This window comes from Myotis myotis, unplaced genomic scaffold (genome assembly GCF_014108235.1).
Source record: "Myotis myotis isolate mMyoMyo1 unplaced genomic scaffold, mMyoMyo1.p scaffold_m19_p_9, whole genome shotgun sequence".
NCBI classification, from domain to species: Eukaryota; Metazoa; Chordata; class Mammalia; order Chiroptera; family Vespertilionidae; genus Myotis; species Myotis myotis.
The window spans coordinates 50,201,161-50,219,042 of record NW_023416401.1 but is presented as its reverse complement, the minus strand read 5'-3'; the positions used below and the strand labels follow the sequence as shown (position 1 = coordinate 50,219,042).

At 46.0% G+C, this 17,882-nt stretch overlaps 1 protein-coding gene and 1 pseudogene across 4 annotated transcripts in view; both read left to right on the top strand.

Moving 5' to 3' along the window:
* The window catches only part of TNFRSF11A (TNF receptor superfamily member 11a), a 55,203-nt gene that overhangs the window by 10,748 nt on the left and 26,573 nt on the right, over positions 1–17,882 (top strand). For 3 of the 4 annotated variants that reach the window (XM_036323205.1, XM_036323203.1, XM_036323206.1), the window contains exons 2-4: positions 10,289–10,370; positions 11,519–11,644; positions 15,993–16,136. In XM_036323205.1, the coding sequence (XP_036179098.1) occupies positions 10,332–10,370; positions 11,519–11,644; positions 15,993–16,136 (309 nt within the window). In that variant the 5' untranslated portion in view covers positions 10,289–10,331. Of the gene's footprint in view, positions 1–9,796; positions 10,371–11,518; positions 11,645–15,992; positions 16,137–17,882 lie in introns of those variants that run through there. The other variant, XM_036323204.1, reaches the window with a different exon arrangement.
* LOC118663935 lies at positions 1,215–1,400 on the top strand (annotated as a pseudogene).

Below are 17,882 nucleotides of genomic sequence, written 5' to 3'. Positions count from 1 at the left end.
ATTGTCTCTGGCACATAGTATATGTCCATTAATAGTTGAGGAAGAAATGACTGTAGGTTTAACTTGTCCCACTTTTAGGCTGTAAATTTGCTGAACATGTCTTACCTAAATGCTAAACCTCCTAGATTACTTTCTAGAGAGCCAGGCAGTGATGCTGTGTAGAGTGAGAGCATTTTTCTTCAATAAGAAAATCAAGGATGTCTTTCAAAGTGGTGAACATGAACCTAAGAGTCCTAAGCCCTCCGATTCCATTCCTGTCCTATTAACAGCTAAATTGAGTCATGTGAACAGATCCAGGCAAAACAAATTACCCCATAAAAAATTGCAAAGGACTTGGGTAGACACTTCTCCAAAGAATATATACACATGGCCAATCTATAATAATAAAAGTGTAACATGCTAATTAGACCAGACATCCTCTGGATGTCCTTCCAGACAAAGCTGGGGCCGCGAGGGAAGCCCAGGTCCCGGGTGCCAGAGGGAAGCCGGTGCTGGCAGCCAGGGGAAGGAAGGCTTACTCTTACACAGATTTCATGCATTGGGCCTCTAGTAGACATATAAAAGGATGTTCAGCCCTAGCTGGTTTGGCTCACTGGATAGAGCATCGGCCTGTGGACTGAAAGGTCCCAGGTTTGATTCCGGTCAAGGGCATGTACCTTGGTTGCGGGCATATCCCCATTGGGGGGTGTGTAGGAGGCAGCTGATCTGATCGATGCTTCTCTCTCATCGATGTTTCTAACTCTCTATCCCTCTCCCTTCCTCTCTGTAAAAAATCAGTAAAATATATTTTTTAAAAAAAAATATGTTCAACATCATTAAATCATTAGGGAAATGCAATAAAACCCACAGTGAGAGACTACATCATACCCACTGGGATGGCTGTTACCACAAACCAAGAAAATAACATGTTGGTGAGGAGAAACTGGAACGCTCTTGCGTCACAGGTGGGATTGTATTAAACAGGTGTAGCCCCTACAGAAAGCAATTTGGTGGTTCCTCAAAAGCTAACCACAGAATTATGACTCAGGTATAGTCTCCAAAGAATTGAAAATAGGGCCTCAAACAGATACTTGTGTGCCAATATTTATTGTAGCCCTATTCACAGTATCCAAATGGCAGAAACAACCCAAGTGTCCAGTAGTAGATGAATGGGTAAATGTAATGTGGAAACAAACTAGAATATTATTCTGCCAATGAAAATGAATGGAGTTCTCAGCTTTGCGCAGTGGCAGTATCGTAGCCAATGAGGTTGATCTGAGGTACGATTATTGCTAATTGGAAAAAAAAAAAAAAGAATGGAGTTCTGACACATGCTACAATACAGATGAACTTTGAAGACATTATGCCAAGTGAAATAAGCCAGTCATAAAAGGACAAATATTTGTATGACTGTAAGGGGTCCCTAGAGTAGTCAAATTCATAGAGACAGAAAGTAGAATTGAGGTTACCAGGGGCTAGATGGAAGGGGTGAAGGGGAGTTCCATGGGTAAAAGTTTCTGTTTGGAGTGATGACAATATTCTGGATAAAAGAGAGTGGTGATGGTTATACAACATTGTGAATGTAATTAATGCCACTGGATTATACACTAAAAAATGGTTAAAATGGCAAATTTTTATTTATATATATTATCACAATAAAAAAGTACCCCAAAGTTTTTCTAAAAAGACACTCAAAGGGCAGACATAGAAAGAGCTAAATCCCATTTTTCTTTTCTTTTTTTAAAATATATTTTATTGATTTTTTACAGAGAGGAAGGGAGAGGGATAGAGAGTTAGAAACATCGATGAGAGAGAAACATCGATCAGCTGCCTCCTGCACATCTCCTACTGGGGATGTGCCCACAACCCAGGTACATGCCCTTGACTAGAATCGAACCTGGGACCTTTCAGTCTGCAGGCCTACGCTCTATCCACTGAGCCAAACCAGTTTCGGCCAAATCCCATTTTTCATGATGTGAGACAGCCCATCCCCACCTCCCTGAGATGAGCTTTCTTTCCCTCCTGCAAATAGAGCCCGAGTTCCAGAGTGGCACTTGGCTGTACTAACCTGACATCTACCTCTCCTCTCCTCTGCCTGTGTCCTCCCGTGCTAAGTGCTTTGAAAGGGCTGGGGTGGGCTAATTCTGTTAGTCCTGCACTCGGCAGTCCCTTGCACCTCTATATATGAGAGCCCAGAAAAGATGTCTCCTAGAGTGTGAAGTAGTAGAGCTCTAAAGAGATGGACACTTTCTACTGTTAAACCCTGGACCAGACAAAAATCTTATCTTCTGTTCATAATTATGTGAAAAAGTGTTTACAAGGGAAAGGCGAACGTTGCAGGCAAAGGAATGATTGGCCTTCCTCTATTATTTTTATCAACTCATGGTCTCATATGGAGGAAGGAGTTGGTCCATATTTGTGATCTTCAATGAGTCCAGTAGGACTCAATCGAGTGAGATGAATACTTTCGAGCTGGATTTTTGAATACTCTTTTTCAGTGGAAACACAGTCATAAAATGCATTGCAGAATGCCCCACGTCCTTTAGTAGCAGGTCAATGATAAGACTGGTATGTGACAGTCATAATTTTCTTCACAATCTTCTCAAACTGGCCACATTTTTTTTTTAACAGTGTACCACTCAGAATTCTTGGCCCTCACTATGGACAGCAGGTTTTATTTTCAAGAGCTGTGTGTGAAATACATTTCTGTGAAGTGACTTATATTTTAAACACTCAGAGTTTTCTGTTTAAACTCTCCGATTCTCTGTATCCATTTCCGTTATGACTTAAACCAAGGACTTGGCTGGTATAAATGGAGCTTTAGAGTTTTCAATGTGTTCCATAGTTCACTGCATCCCCAGGTGGGGTGAACCAGGTGATCCAGTGGGGTGCCCGGGAGATCCCCAAAGCCACCCCTTATTCTCCTTATGTCGTTATAAAGACACCATCTTTATAAATGCCTGTGCAAAATTGTGAAGCGTGAAGTGTGAAGCTTGGGTTTGTCCAAAAGAAAATTGAGTCTGCTACTTTCTCTGTAAACCTGTAAGCTTAAAATTCTCTCTCTTACGTTTATTTAAAGTGAAAATGTCTAGAAGGGCATTCAGTCATAACGCAATGAAGTCCTAGTTAGCAGAATCCCTGGCAGATAGGATCTAGGCCGCTTTATCTGCAGACACCCTGAGTAACTAACTGTCTCTGCCCCAAATCAAGGGTGGCTTATGTCACTGACTGAGTCCCCAGACGGAAAGCCACTGAAATGACACGGACCGCCTGTCAGGACTGCAATCCCATGAGAAAGCACTTCTTTATGCGAAATCAAACAGGCCTTTCCAGAAATAAGCCTCTTTGATGGAAAACCTATTCTTCTAGCCCCCCAGCTGGCAGCTTTTGTTTGTCGTGCCGGTGAAGAGTCAGGGGGCTGGGGCGTCAGGAATGTGTTGGGCAGGATTCCTATGTGGGTCCCCTTCCTGTCTTCCACGCTCTGTCTTCTTCCTGGTGACACTCTTTTTCGTTTACGCCCTCGGGGAAACGATCTAAGTGCGGATGCATCCTGCTCTGCTCAGGTGTGCACATCAGCACCCCCTCTCCTGACTGCAGGCCAGGTGTGCGCCTCTGCTGAGTGATGGATGGGATTACTTCATTCTCCCCGCAGCCTCCTAGCCAGGCCTTCAGCTTCAAAGGGAGGAAGCAAGCCCGGTTTCATTGAGTGCTGCTGCTTGCCAACGCCACGTCATTTACATGAATTACCGTAGGTCTGACCCTTAGTGCAGCGGGGTGGGCACAATTATTAGCCCCATTTTACAGGTGAGCAGCCTAAGGCTTCGAATCGGCTTTTTTCCCCCCTTGCCGTCCCATTGTAAAAATGTAAACAGTTTATTAAAGAAAATGTCAAAAAACAAACAAAAGAAAGAAAAAGAAATGTCTGTTGGGGCCACACTGGAAGCTCAGTTCTGAGAGTTGTCCTTGGTAGAGAAATCCTCCTGCCCCGCAGCCCACCGGCCCTCACCGGTGGGGCAACCTGGCCAGGCTCCGTCCTCTCCCTTCATCAGCACTCGGGCACCCCCCTCCGCCCCTCAACCCGTATTCTCCCAGCCCCTACCTCTGCTCCACTCAGTTCCCACATTCTGGCATGCCGGCCTTTACTGTAGTTAGCATTTCCTTTTTCTTTTTCGGTAGAAACCTGTCTTATCTGATTTCTGAACAACCAATGATCTGATGGTTTCCACTCCCAGGTACGAACTTTTAACCGAGAAGCACGATGGTGGGATGCTTCTTTTCCATTAACTGTGCCATGATCAGAAGCAGAAAGCTAGCGCAAATGGAGAAGGCCATCTGGAAGCCCTCGGGGGGAAAGGTGCTAAGAAAGGGGCAAAACCGAAAAGGCCCCCCTAAACATCTTGAGCTGAAGGGTCAGCGTTTTGACTCATAACTGAATGTTTGTGAGGGAGAAACTCAGATCTCTCTCTGGCCTGTCTGCTCGGCCAGCTCAGAATAGAGACATTCAAAGCAACAGACACGAAGTGACAGCTTTCTTTGTAGTTAGTGTAACTTACCTATTTCAGTTTTATTTGCTGAGAACAAGCAGTTCAGAGAGGAAGTTTTCTGGTGTGGGACCATCAAAGGAGAGAAGCTATCCTAGGGCTCTTGGGACATGGTCACTAGAAATTTATTCATATTCTCTTTTGGGCAGGAGCGGTTTCAATGGTGACTTTCATTGGGACATTTTGTTTCAAGGGCAGCAGGACTACGGAGGTGTTATTTCGAATTTAATAGTTTCTCTCTTAACGAAAACCACATCTTTCAGTTCTACTGCAGCATTCAGAAATTTGATACCATCTTTGCTTACATTATAGCCCAATTCTCAACTGCAGTCACGGATGATATTTTACAAAATGAAATCTATGGAAAATCCCACATTTGCTCTCCCAGGTTGGCTTCATTTCCGCTAATTTGACCGAAGGGGCCACGCCTCTTTCTGCTTTGTACGTGTCAGTGAGGATTTTCAATAGAGCAGAAAAGCAACTTTATCTCCATGATGACTTTCACCGCCATCAGATGGATGGGCAGCAGGAAAAAGAAATATTTCAGTCCACCTGCCCTGCAGGATCCTAAAAACAGACCCCGATTCTCTGTAGCTCCGTGCCAGGCTCCTTCTGTGCAGGGCTTTTCAAAATGAGGATCCCGCCCCCCCCCCCCCCCCGCCCTTGGCTCTGCATCAGGAAATAAATCCATGTCTCTTTATGAAGAGAATTTTTAAAGTGTATTTTTATTGATTTTAGAGAGGAAGGGAGAGGGAGAGATAGAAACATCAATGATCAGAGAGAATCATTGATCAGCTGCCTCCTGCACGCCCCCTACTGGGGATTAAGCCCGCAACCCAGGCATGTGCCCTGACCGGGAATCAAACTGGGACCTCCTGGTTCCTAGGTCGACGCCCAACCACTGAGCCACGCCAGCCAGGCTGTGAAGAGAATTTTGATTGACGATCTATGAGCTTCCTCCTGCTTCCCAAAGTCTTGCACAGACTGTGGACATGCTTCTTCCATATTTGTCAGCTCTAAAATAAACACCTGCCTGTGTGCCCCCAAACAAGTAGACATAAAGCACAAACCCACAGAAAAGTGAGACAACAGGAGGCCAATAGATTAAATGTATTGTCTTGGCGCTCTAACACCTTCCTCTAAAAAAAAAAAAATGACTTTCCGAGGAATTCCTATGGAAAGGGGTGTAAATGGTATTTGCTATACAGGTTCTAGTGTTTCTTATTAACTCAGGGTGGGTCTGTTAGAAAACAAGGGTTACTGGATGTAAACACCAGCCTGTGTGCCCCCAAACATTTTTGTAGTTTATTGATTCAGAACTGCATTCAGACCCTGTCAACCCATGGCTTTTTTTTTAGAAGACTTCTAAGTATCATAAATCACATGATATTCCCAGACACAAGCGCTGCAAACAGACCTGACCCCGCTGGCCTCCAAGGCCGCTGCGATACACAACAGTTCCCCCAATGGGTCCCCGATCACGTCTTCTTTCTACCTGCAGGAAGAGGCCCAAGCAATGGTGACACTGGTTACCTGTGGGGAGGGCTGCCGGGGAGGGAGACTCCCCCAGAGCCTGTGGGAGCTTTTACATTGTGCATCATGTGACTGACTGTATCCTTTCTTCAGCAAATAAAACATTCTAAAGTGGTTCTGCTTTATTTGCTTAATGAAAACAACTATGGTTCAAAAGCTCTATTGCTTTAGAAGGAAACAATTCACTCTTAAAGGTGAACTGGAAAAAAACCTAGATAACTAAAAGCTGGACGTCTCAACTCAGTTACCAAATGCCTTCTGTTGCTGCAGGAGCGGGTAGGTGGCTGACAGGATCCCACCATTTCCCGGGCAGCTGCAGACCTGTGCTGAACCCCTCTGTTCCCCCGGAGGTTACTTCCCTGCCACTCAGGCAGGAGCATGCTTTTATCCATGACTGCCTTGCTGGGATTGCTGTCAGTTACTGGAGCCAGCGCCTCACAACCACTGGGAGCTTGGTCTTGGAGGATGGAGCCGGGTCCAAATTCTGAGCCATTGGAAGGGAAGGGCCCGAGGCCCAGCAGGGACTTGGGCAGCCTGGGGGCTCTCCCCAGCTGCTGGTGAGATGGTAGATACTGAGCTAGAATTCCTTAGGGAGAACAAGGGGCCAGACTGGGAGGGGCTGAAGAGCATTCATTCATTCACATACAAAAATGCCTTTTGGGGGATACATGCGGCAGGCCTGCCAGGGAGACTGGCATGAATGAGACCCAACACAGGCTAACAGGGAGCCGAGCCAAGCAGGTGGGACTAAGGGACTTGGAGTCTGGGAGTCAGGCAGCGGAGCCTGTCTGGGCTACAGCATTGAGAGACAAGTCCCTGGGGGACCCTCAAAAGCAAGACAGGCCAGGGGGTCTGACCTGGATTTCCTGGTCGTTACAAACAGCAAAGTGGAGAGCCTGTCCCAGGAGGTTCTGCACAGGATCTTGGTGAGCCCAGTAACGGAAGGGCTTTGCATGCTGGGCGAGGCCTGGGGAGCTGCTCCTCCTCTAACAGAGGGTTCCTCTAGAGCTGGGCTCTGCCATGGGGGGACAGAATGCTGGAAGCAGATAGTCAGGACCAAGTAGGAGAGAGGACCACGAGGGCACAGCCTCCTGAATGTGCAGGCACCTTCAGAGGATTTCCCGAATTCTCTTTATCCCCAAGTCGTACTCCCAGTCAAATATATCCATGTATGACGGTTGTTTTCTAAGTGGTATATTTATTGCCATTTTGAAAGCTGAAGGTGTACTGCAAAGTATAGAATGTCCCTGGAGAACAAAGTCAGGTTCTATTGCAGCTGCACCTTAGATTAGGTTACAGCGTGATTTTCTGCCTCCCACAGCTGATTTTCCCAGGAGCAAAATTGCTGCTGCTCCTTAAAAAAAGGAGCTCCTTAAAAGACCTGTAATCCTATAGGTCTGTCAAGCAGACCTGTCAGTTTGGGGGTAAGGAAAACGCTCTGGAATTCAATAGCAGCCATTGCACGACTGCTGCTGAGCTGTGCCCCCTTTTTTGTTGTTAATTCTCACTCAAGGATATTTTTTTGCATTGATTTCTAGAGAGAGTGGAAGGGAGGGAGACACAGAGACACACACATCGATGTGAGAGAGACACATCAATTGGTTATCTCCTGCACAGGCCTCAATCAGAGTGGGGAATAGAGCATGTGCCCTTGACGGGAATTGAACCTGAGGACCCTTCAGTCCGTGGGCTGATGTTCTATCCACTGAGCCAAACTGGCGAGGGCAAGCTGTACCTTTTACAGACTGAGTTTTATGGTATATGAATTACATCTCAAATTTAGAAACAGAAGACGTGTCTAGGTAAAGCCACAGTAAGCTTAGGAGACAGAAATTAATTCTAAGGAGTAATCTGTGAAATGCTGGTTAGGAACTAGGACCTCTGGTCACCTCTGGAATCAGCGACTTCCCCATTTTGCCGGGAGGTGAAAGCCTGGGTTAGATGGTGGAGGGGGGCGGGGAGGTTTGAGTGAATCACAGCCACACTCCTAGGCATGTAACGAGATTGTCCACGTGCTCAGCAGGAACCAGGATCGGGAGCCCAGGACATGGCTAGCCCCTGTGTTCCTCAGCAGCTGCTTCAGGGGTAGCCCTGTACCAAATTCCCCTAAAAAGAACCTTTCTGTATATGTTACACAGAGTGTGCTCTTATCTTACAGAGGCTGTTGCAGCTCTCTTGTGGGTCAGACACCACTGATAACCTTTCTCGTCTGAAACAGAGCCCGACCACATCACTATCTCGTTTGCCTCTGTCATCATCGTTGCCGCAGGGTTCACATGCATCCTAGCTGACAAATGTGTGCCGACCTCCTTCCCCGCTACCACCGTGCCTCTGCTCATCGCCCTCCCGTGTGCATGCCTGACTGTGCTCGACGCAGAAGGGGCACGGCAGCCTACAGAGAAACAGGTCCCAAAAAGGCAAAGAGAAAAAGAAACCAGAAAGGAGTGGTGCTGTGATTTCTGGTTTGTTATTTTCCTAGTTCCCACTGGGCTCCTGGTGCGGTCCTTGAGCCCCTGTCATGTGGTGAATACGCGGGGAGCATCCAGTTCATGTTACCCAGTGTCCACAGGCGTCTTAGCCAGGCCCAGGCAGCAAGTCTGGATACAAGCTTTTTGGCACACATGGCTCTAGGAACACGTTTGACTTTCTCATCGACCTCAAAGTAACCATCCTGGACCCGTCCCTCCTGTAAGCCCTTTGCAGGGCCAGCGTGAGGTCAGAGAGGTGCCCCACCCGCTCACCCAGCCGGCCTGGGGTTTTCTGCTGCTCTCTCTATGGAAGTTCCTTCCATAACGGAGGTATTTTGAGGATGCGTGGCTCCTAAACTATGTTATTTCTATCCCTTCCATCCACGTGCAGAGGAAGTTCCCTGTGTCATTGTGCTCATCCCCCTCCCCCCACTCTGCTGATGTTCCCCACCCCACCCCACCCCATATGCCGTTTCAGACCTCAGCGCCTCTGTTTGAACTATTCATAATCTCTTAAGTCTCCCTTACCTCCGTCCCAACCGCCACCTGCCACTTCCTTTTCCCCATCTGGCCGACTATTCTTTATCCTGCAAGACTGAGCTCACTTGTCATGTGCCTTAGGACACCAGCCCCAGTCTTCAGGGACGTAGGGCCCATTGGCTTCCATCATAGCACACCCAGGGTGTAAGCTCCGGGAGGGCAAGGTGTGCAACTTTGGATCCCTGGGCCCCCCGAGGGGAACTTGACCCTGGTATGGCACCCTTTGGTGTCTCTTCAGCTGTTCAGTTTCACTGTTAATTTCCACATGACTGCCTGTCAGCGCGTGCTTTTTATCTGACACCAAGTAAGCTGAAAAGAGCTTTTCTGCGGCGCACTGATAAGGATCTCTGAGTGAACGTAAGGGACTCGGCTTTTTGGTTTGTTGTACTTACACGGGCAGATTTGGAAATTAAGCTTTGTACTAGAATCCAACGGAAAGGAAGCAGAGACCCAAAAAGCAGTTCACCGGGGTCCCTCAGCCAGCAGGCGGGCAGGCCTCCTCGCTCCCAGCCCACGGAGCTCCTGTCACAGCTTGGTGTCCCACTTTTTAATATTCTCTGCATGTTTAACATTTTGAAAGGTACGCAGGGTTAAACACCTTTTAGAAATCAGAGGTAGCTTATCAGACCAAATTTGAGATCCCCTGGTGTAATATACAAGGGTGGGCAAGAGTAGGTTTACATTGTGAGCCCATGAAACAGTTTATCTCGTATTATTAATTAATTGTTTTATTATTTCCCATGCGAACAACTGTAAGCCTGCCTCTGCCCCCCTGTACCTGCTAAGGAGCCTCCTTGTGTCCTCCTGCAGTGTATGATCAAAGTTGACTGAGCATGTCATCCATCATGTGACCCACAGACAAGGGGCCAGTTTCCTATGTGGCTTGTCTACAGCAGTTTTCAGACTTCTGCAGCCAGTTTGTCAGTTTTCCTTTAATTTCTCATATTGCCATGAGCATAACCAAAATATTTGTACATGTTTAAGTGAGTTTGCATACCAGGATCTGTTTGTTGTATATATTCTTAGGGGGAAATGGGCTGGAATAGGAAGTGACTGTTTGGGGGAGGGAGGTGTTAATAATATTACACAGAGCAGTCTCAGGACGGCTTATGGTGTTTCTTATGCTTTTCCAACATGTAATTTGATGATTCCTTTTGTTTGTTTGTTTGTTTGCTTTATTCAGAAAGAACTTGTGCATAACCTCTGCCTGGTGTCATTTTCTTTCAGGTGACTTTTCAGATCACCCCTCCGTGTGCCAGCGAGAGGCACTATGAGCATTTTGGACGGTGCTGTAACAAATGTGAGCCAGGTCTGTACTTCTGAGCCACCTTTCATCCCCCCCTCAGGAGTAAAAGGGCTTTTTTTTTTTTAATCTAAGGAATGATTTCTATCTGCCAGATGAAAAAAGAAATTGGATGGACTTTTTATGGTAATGGCAGGTGGTAATGTCTGTCACTCTGAAGACAAAAACCTTTCTTTCAGAAGATAAAATCACTTAAAAATGAAAAGCAATTTCATAAGCTGGTACTTCATTCATGCTGGAATGCTATTTTCCAAAACACTATTTCTTGAGAAAAAAGAAGGCCTCTAAAAGCATGTTTTAGCACTTTGTGATTCAAACTCTCAAAATAAGAAATTCACCTCTTATTGAAAAATACTATCACATTAAAAAATTGGGGGTAGGGGGAGCCATACTGGAATTGTTGCTGCTGAAATTGCCTAAACCCTGTTATACCTTCTCCCCACACATATACCTGCTGAGGAGCAGAAGGTGGGCTGGTGACAAATGCGGCCACACATTTCTATAGCCCCAATGAACTCCCAAGTCCACAGGGTCCTCATTCACTCATTGCTCTGGGGAGGAGAGCGCATCTTTGAGGAAAGGTGGTTAACAAGACCCTCAAGCATGTCAAACTCATGGCCGGGGCCTGTCCACGAGTTTGATATGCTTGTGTAGATATTTTGGCTACAAATATTTCTTGGATATGCAGAACGAAGATCCAGCATGTGTGGTGTGTGTGTGTGTGTGTGTGTGTGTGTGTGTGTGTGTCTCCAGATTGACAGTAGGGGACATTCTGAAGACAGGAGGGGAGGGATGAAATGAAACCCCTCATGCTTAGCCCCCAGGGAATCCCTCAAGTTCTACAGGCCCCCGTTTGAAAACCCTTGTTCTTTACCTTACTCAGCCGAGGTTTGGCGTGGAAAGGGTGATCTTTCCCATGGAAGAACTAAAAGACCCCTGTGACCACAGGACCAGCAGCCCAGAGAGGCTATTTCAGCCAGCTGGGAGCCTTCGGAGCATCACTGGGAGATGTGGCTCTGTCTCTTGTATCGCGCTGTCTCTTGGGGACTTCCTGGGACCCTGGTCATGTAAAGGGTCCAGTAAATTGGTGCATTTTTGTGTGTGTTTTGGGGGGGATATTTTTGATTAGTGCGTTTTCCCCCTTCTAATTTAAGGGACGTACATGTCTGCCAAGTGCACTACTACCTCGGAAAGTGTGTGTCTGCCCTGCGGCAGGGATGAATACCTGGACAGCTGGAATGAAGAAGACAAGTGCTTGCTGCATAAAGTTTGCGATACAGGTGAGTCAGTCACGCCAGCGGGAAGTGGGGATAATGATATTTTCAGGTTCAGCGGTGCTGTCTTTGGGGGACAGAGGGAGGAGTTCTGACCACAGCAGGATGGGCTTCAGCTCCCCGCAGCGCCTTGTTAAAATTCTTCTCTGAGAACTTTTGTTCTGGACTATGTTTGTGTTGCAGTTTAATCATGGAACACATCTTAGAGTTGACAAAATATTTCCCCAATGTTTCTTGTGTGTTGTGTTATTTAATCCTCACAAAAACCCCTGTGAGATAACCACGATGATCCCATTTTAAAGATAAAGAAAACTGAGATGGATAGAGGTTAAATGACTTCAGGGTTATCCAGTGCAAAGCAGGACTCCCAGTCAGGTTGTCGGACTCTCGAGTCCTTTTCCTAAACGATAAATGTCCTATTAACTCGACAGTTTGATCTCTTTATCAGTCTGCTGTGGTTTTTTTGCCTCAAATTTTTTAAAATTATAGTTTATTTTCAGGAATCGGGATCAAAATATGCCTCTTAAGTCTCAGCCTACAGGTTCCTTTCCTTCTTCCTTTTTCCTTTCCCATTCAGTTTATCTGGGAGAAACCTGTTGTCGGTCCTGTGGTTCCCACAGCCTGGTTGCTGCTGGTTGCACCCCCTTGGTGCTGTTTAGCCTATTCTTCCATCTCCTACATTTCTTGTAAAGCGGTTGTGAGATCTAGAAGGCTGCTCAGATTCTGATTTGTTTTTTTGTTTTTGGCAAAACTCCTTCGTAGTTGGTAAAATGTAGTTATGTCAGGAACCATGTAACAGCGGCTTTTCTCTCTGTATGTGATATTAGAAGCTATTGACAATCATGACCTAGATCCATTTTCATTAGGCAATGATCCAGTTCTATCACTCCTTCATTTCTTAGCTGGGATGCTTTGTAAAGGGAAATTCCCCCCATCGGTGATTCATTACCCTGAAGTACATACACTATGCACAGGAAAGGTGGAATGAATGCTGCAGCTTTGTTTACCACTTTTCAAAACAGTGACCCGACCATCCAGCTTTCTCCAAGGACTTGTATGAATATTATGAACTCATGAATTTAGGCATCTTCGAGGTGTTTCGGTCTACTGCAGTTATTAGTTTTCCTGGTGCTCAGATCGCCCCACCTCCAGGTGGCCCCACCTTTGGTACAACCCCAGGTGTCTTTTTTTATTTTTTTATTGATTTCAGAGAGGAAGGAAGAGGGAGAGAGAGATAGAAACATCCATGATAAGAGAGAATCATGGATCAGCTGTCTCCTGCAAGTCCCCCACTGGGGATTGAGCCCACAACCTGGGTATGTGCCCTTGACCAGAATCGAACCTGGGACCTTTCAGTTCGAAGGCTGACGCTCCATCCACTGAGCCAAACCAGCTAGGGCAAACCCAGGTGTCTTGAAGAGCTCCCTTGCTTCCTGGCTCACATTGGATATTTCCTGCCCTGCACTTGGAACCAGCCATTTCTCCAGGAATTCCTGATCACTTTCTGCAGAACATCTTATTTAGAGATCTTGACCTGGGTGCTATGGAGGCTCATTGGTTCTGGATTGACTCTTTTTTTTTTTTTTTTTTTTAAATATATTTTATTGATTTTTTACAGAGAGGAAGGGGGAGAGAGATAGAGAGTTAGAAACATCGATGGGAGAGAAACATCGATCAGCTGCCTCCTGCACACCTCCCACTGGGGATGTGCCCGCAACCCAGGTACATGCCCTTGACCGGAACCGAACCCGGGACCCTTCAGTCCGCAGGCCGACGCTCTATCCACTGAGCCAAACCGGTTTCGGCTGGATTGACTCTTATGTGTAGGTTTTTCTCTTTCCCAGTGGAAAGAACCAGGAAATAAATATTTTTTAAACCATAATTTTCCTAATGGTTAAAGACAGCTGGCAGGTTTTGTTTGGAGAAGATAACATGGAAACTCCACTGAGCAGAAGCATCTGATCAAGTCTCTTTTCTTTCCCACGACTTAGTAATGACCTTGACTCATTGCTGTCTCTTGGAAATAAAGAATCATTCTGTCTACTGCCAAAATTGATTAAAGTGCAAAGCCTGGTTCATTAAGATATTCAAGGATATGCCAGGCTTACATTCACTTGCATTTGAGTGCGATACTGGAATTAGAATTTTCAAGGACGCGACAGTGTCTGTGTGTGTTCCAGGCATCATGTGCATATTTATACACACTGGCCTTGGTGCCACTGAGCTGGCCTGGACCTCAGAGAGTGGGTCTGGAGGCAATGGAGATTTCTCCAGGTTCTCCATGGTTGGGCCCAGGAATGGGGATAAGAAATGTGTCCCTCCCCTCCCCCTGTTTCTGGCTGCCACTTAGTTAAGGCTGTTTCTTTTTCCCATGGAACTCTGTTCTAGTTAGTTCAGGCTGTTATAGCAGAAATCCACAGACTGAGTGGCTTAAACAACAAAAATTTACATCTTCCAGTTCTGGACCTGGAAGCCTGGGATCAGGGTGCCAGTATGGCTGGGTTCTTGGTGAGGGTCCTCTTCCTGGTTTCAAGATAGCAGCGTATGGCTGAAAGCAGAGAGAGGAAGCAAGCTCTCTGTTGTCTTTCTTACTGAGGGCACCAATCCCATTCTTGAGGGCTCCACCCTCATGACCTAATCACCTTCCGAAGGCCCCACCTCCTAATACCATCATCAAGGGTTAAGAGCTCAATATAGGAATTTTGAGGGGACACAAACATCAGTCCATAACAAACTCCGAGAAGTATTCAGGACTATTCAGTACAAGGGCTGTTTGGACAATCTGGATGAGATGTGTCCCACAGGGTAGAAGGGCTGTTTTAAGTAATGTTGTGCTGTGTAATGTTTTTGATTCTCACCGCTCGGCGCAATTATGTTCTATACAATCACCACAAACACTGAACTAGCAAATACTGAACTGCTTTTCCCAGGAGAAATACAGGTTCCCGTGAGCCTCTGGTCACAGCGTTTTTGTCAACTGGTCAACATATAACCTTGTTTTATGTGTGTTTGTGTTTAAGAACACTTTATGTAATAAATACTTTGACTCATTAACATTAGACTCACAACCAAGAGTGCTGTAACTCATTCCTGAACCAAGTTTTTCTAACACACATTTTCTCCATAAGACACATCGCAGCCTCCTTGGGCTCAGAAGCACTAGACAGTGCCTAAGCACTGCATTTGGAGGCCATTTTGAACAGTGACATCAGCCCTAACCGGTTTGGCTCAGTGGATAGAGCGTCGGCCTGCGGACTCAAGGGTCGCAGGTTCGATTCCAGTCAAGGGCATGTACCTTGGTTGCTGGCACATCCCCAGTGGGGAGTGTGCAGGAGGGGGCTGATTGATGTTTCTCTCTCATCGATGTTTCTAACTCTCTATCCCTCTCCCTTCCTCTCTGTAAAAAATCAATAAAATATATTTAAAAAACAAAACAAAAAAACAGTGACATTACCAACAAAAAACACAAAAAGGCTAAAAAAATAGGACTCTAAAAAGACCACTAAAAGAACACGTTTCCAGGATGAGAGCTGAAACATTAAGGCAGAATGTGTTACCTTATTCACCCTCACCTGGCAGGTCCCCAGGGGCTGAAATTTCCCCCCACTCTGCGAAAGTGCCGGGAGTGCTGATTGGGGGGCTACGATGACATTTTAGCCAGAAGGTGAAACTGCAGACCTGAACCAGTGGCTAATGAGGACCAACTGTGTGTGAGCAGTCACCTCTCTCACACAAAGACTGGACAGGCCCAGGAGATTGGGGTAACAGGAGGGCACTCTGCAGTGAGGTGTGAGGAAAGACAAACGTATTATTGTGGGAGAGACGAATTTCCAAGTATGTCTTCACGTCCCACCTCTCCACTCCTCCACTTAGCTAATCACACAGTGACCCCAGTCTCCGGGCTCTGAATAATGGTGGCCCTGCAGGATCTCAGGAGGAACCCCTGATCTCCAGGAACTCCATTCTTTTAGGTCCTATCTGGCATTGGTGTTAAGGCTATTTATCACATTTGAATTTACTAAAAATCGGGAGATTATGAAGTCTATTTTGCATTAGTAATCAGTGATCATAAACTTCCAGCCCTTAATCTTCCTACTAACATGAAAATTGACTTTTCAAAAGCCCTTGGACTCTTAATTATTGAGAGTGAAACCCCCCTGGGATGTTTCAGTGCCAGCACAGGAAGCTGAGGGGACTCCAGTGCTCCTGAGAGCCAGCGACCTGAATGTGTCAATGTCTGGGAGGAGGCCGGGCACTGCATTGGGGGAATTGGGTGGGGTGGGGGCTGGCATGGGGTGCACCCCCACCCATGCATCCTCGAACCGCCTCGCCGCCCTGTCTTTCTCGCCCGCAGGCAAGGCCCTGGTGGCGGTGGAGCCCGGCAACCGGACAGCCCCGCGACGCTGCGCCTGCATGGCGGGCTACCACTGGAGCGAGGACTGTGACTGCTGCCGCCGCAACGCCGAGTGCGCGCCCGGCTTGGGCGCCCGGCACCCGGGTACGGGTCATCCGCTCTCACCGTCTTGCAGTCACCTGGAGGCCAAAGCCGGTGCTGAGGCGGCTTCCCTGCGTCATTCACACTCCGGGGAGCCAGGTGGCGCTGGAGGAGCTTGAGGGTCCCCTGAGAACGGAGCCCCAGGTTTGGTTCTAACAAGGACACGTGAGCGCCTGGCCCACATGCTGGTCTCCAGGCTCCTCCATCTGCGGAGCTTTATGCTCCCCACTTAGGACGGAACCCGAGAATGCAGGGGACCTCCAACTGTTTAAAAAGAACAAATTTGTGCATCCGCTTAGCAGAATTTTGAAAAAATCATGCACCCTGTAGCATATTTTTAACTTGACAGCTCAAAATTTTTATTACGAATTTAAAGAGTTGCTAAGGATTCAGTTTCCAGGGAAAGATAGCAATAGTAACACTTCCTAAATTTTTCAATGGAGTATCAACACCGTAATCTATTTTAAAATGCGCTCATTGCCTCACCTGTGGGGAAGATACAGTTATTCCCCCCTCCTTTGATTTGTATTCATTTCACCTTCCCTGCAGAATTCTATCCTGATGTATTTTTGTGCTTGGAGGGTTTTTGCTAATCACCTTTCATATTCTTTCATATCCAAAATTATGCACCTATTTGAAATCTTAAATTTGAAAAAATTTCTTGTGACTCCAGGTTCTAGGGGTTAAAAACACTTATTCTGGACCAAATTGTTACTGCAGATATTACACAATAGGTCAAGGGTGAATATATTATATTTTGCTATATTAAAGTCTTTACAAACTAAAGAACAAATGGAGTTTTTTTCCAATTAGTTCATATCTTCTGGGCTGAATACAACTTATTGCTAAAATGCAACAGAATTCAAGCTCAATCCTGTTTCCACTAAGTGCTGAGAAACTTGTTCGCATAAATAGCTAAACAGCTAAGAAAGGACTCCCATGACAGGAGTGTCCTCAATTCTATCAGCACTTTCTGAGTGACATGTCCTAGATCACACAGTGACGTGACATCAACGTGGTGTTTAACGATTGCTCAGTTAAGAACTCAACTGTGTCCTTCAGTTTTGTTGAAAGTAAATAAGTAGAAATAATCTTTTTGACTCAAAAAAGTGTTTCTTAGCGTCACTTACATCCTGACTTCTAGGAAGTATACCAAAGCAGTTTCTTTAAGACGTAACAACTTACTAGTATTTATACCTGTTAATCTTTCCCTTGGAGGCATTTTTTTTTTAAACCCAGAATACTTGGACAGGGTTAAGAGAATTAAATTATTATTCATTTCAATTTATAATGAGGAAAGTGTTCGTCAGAGAATCTAACTGGTACAGTCAATCCTGAGTATCTAATATATCAAGTAAACCAGACAAGCTTTCTCTTAAAAAAGTCTGACTTGCTTTTTTTAAAAATAAATTTTTTATTTTTCAATTACAGTTGACATACAATATTACATTAGTTTCAGGTGTACAACAGTGACCAGACATTTATATAACTTACAAAGTGATCATTCCCAAGTTGACTTGATTTTCCAATTTTAAAAATGAGTCTCCCTGTGACAGCTGGCTCCCTTCTGAATTCTGATTCTCAGATAGACAAGGCCCAGAGCCTTTCTGCAAGTTTGTCACCTGCATGAAAAAAGGTGCTGTCCCCTTCTCTGCTTAATTCTTGACCGATGTTCTCTCCGCCTTGCTCCTGTGGGAATGGGTCCTTCTTTGGCAATAGATGGAGGACACAGGGGATGACATGAGTGAA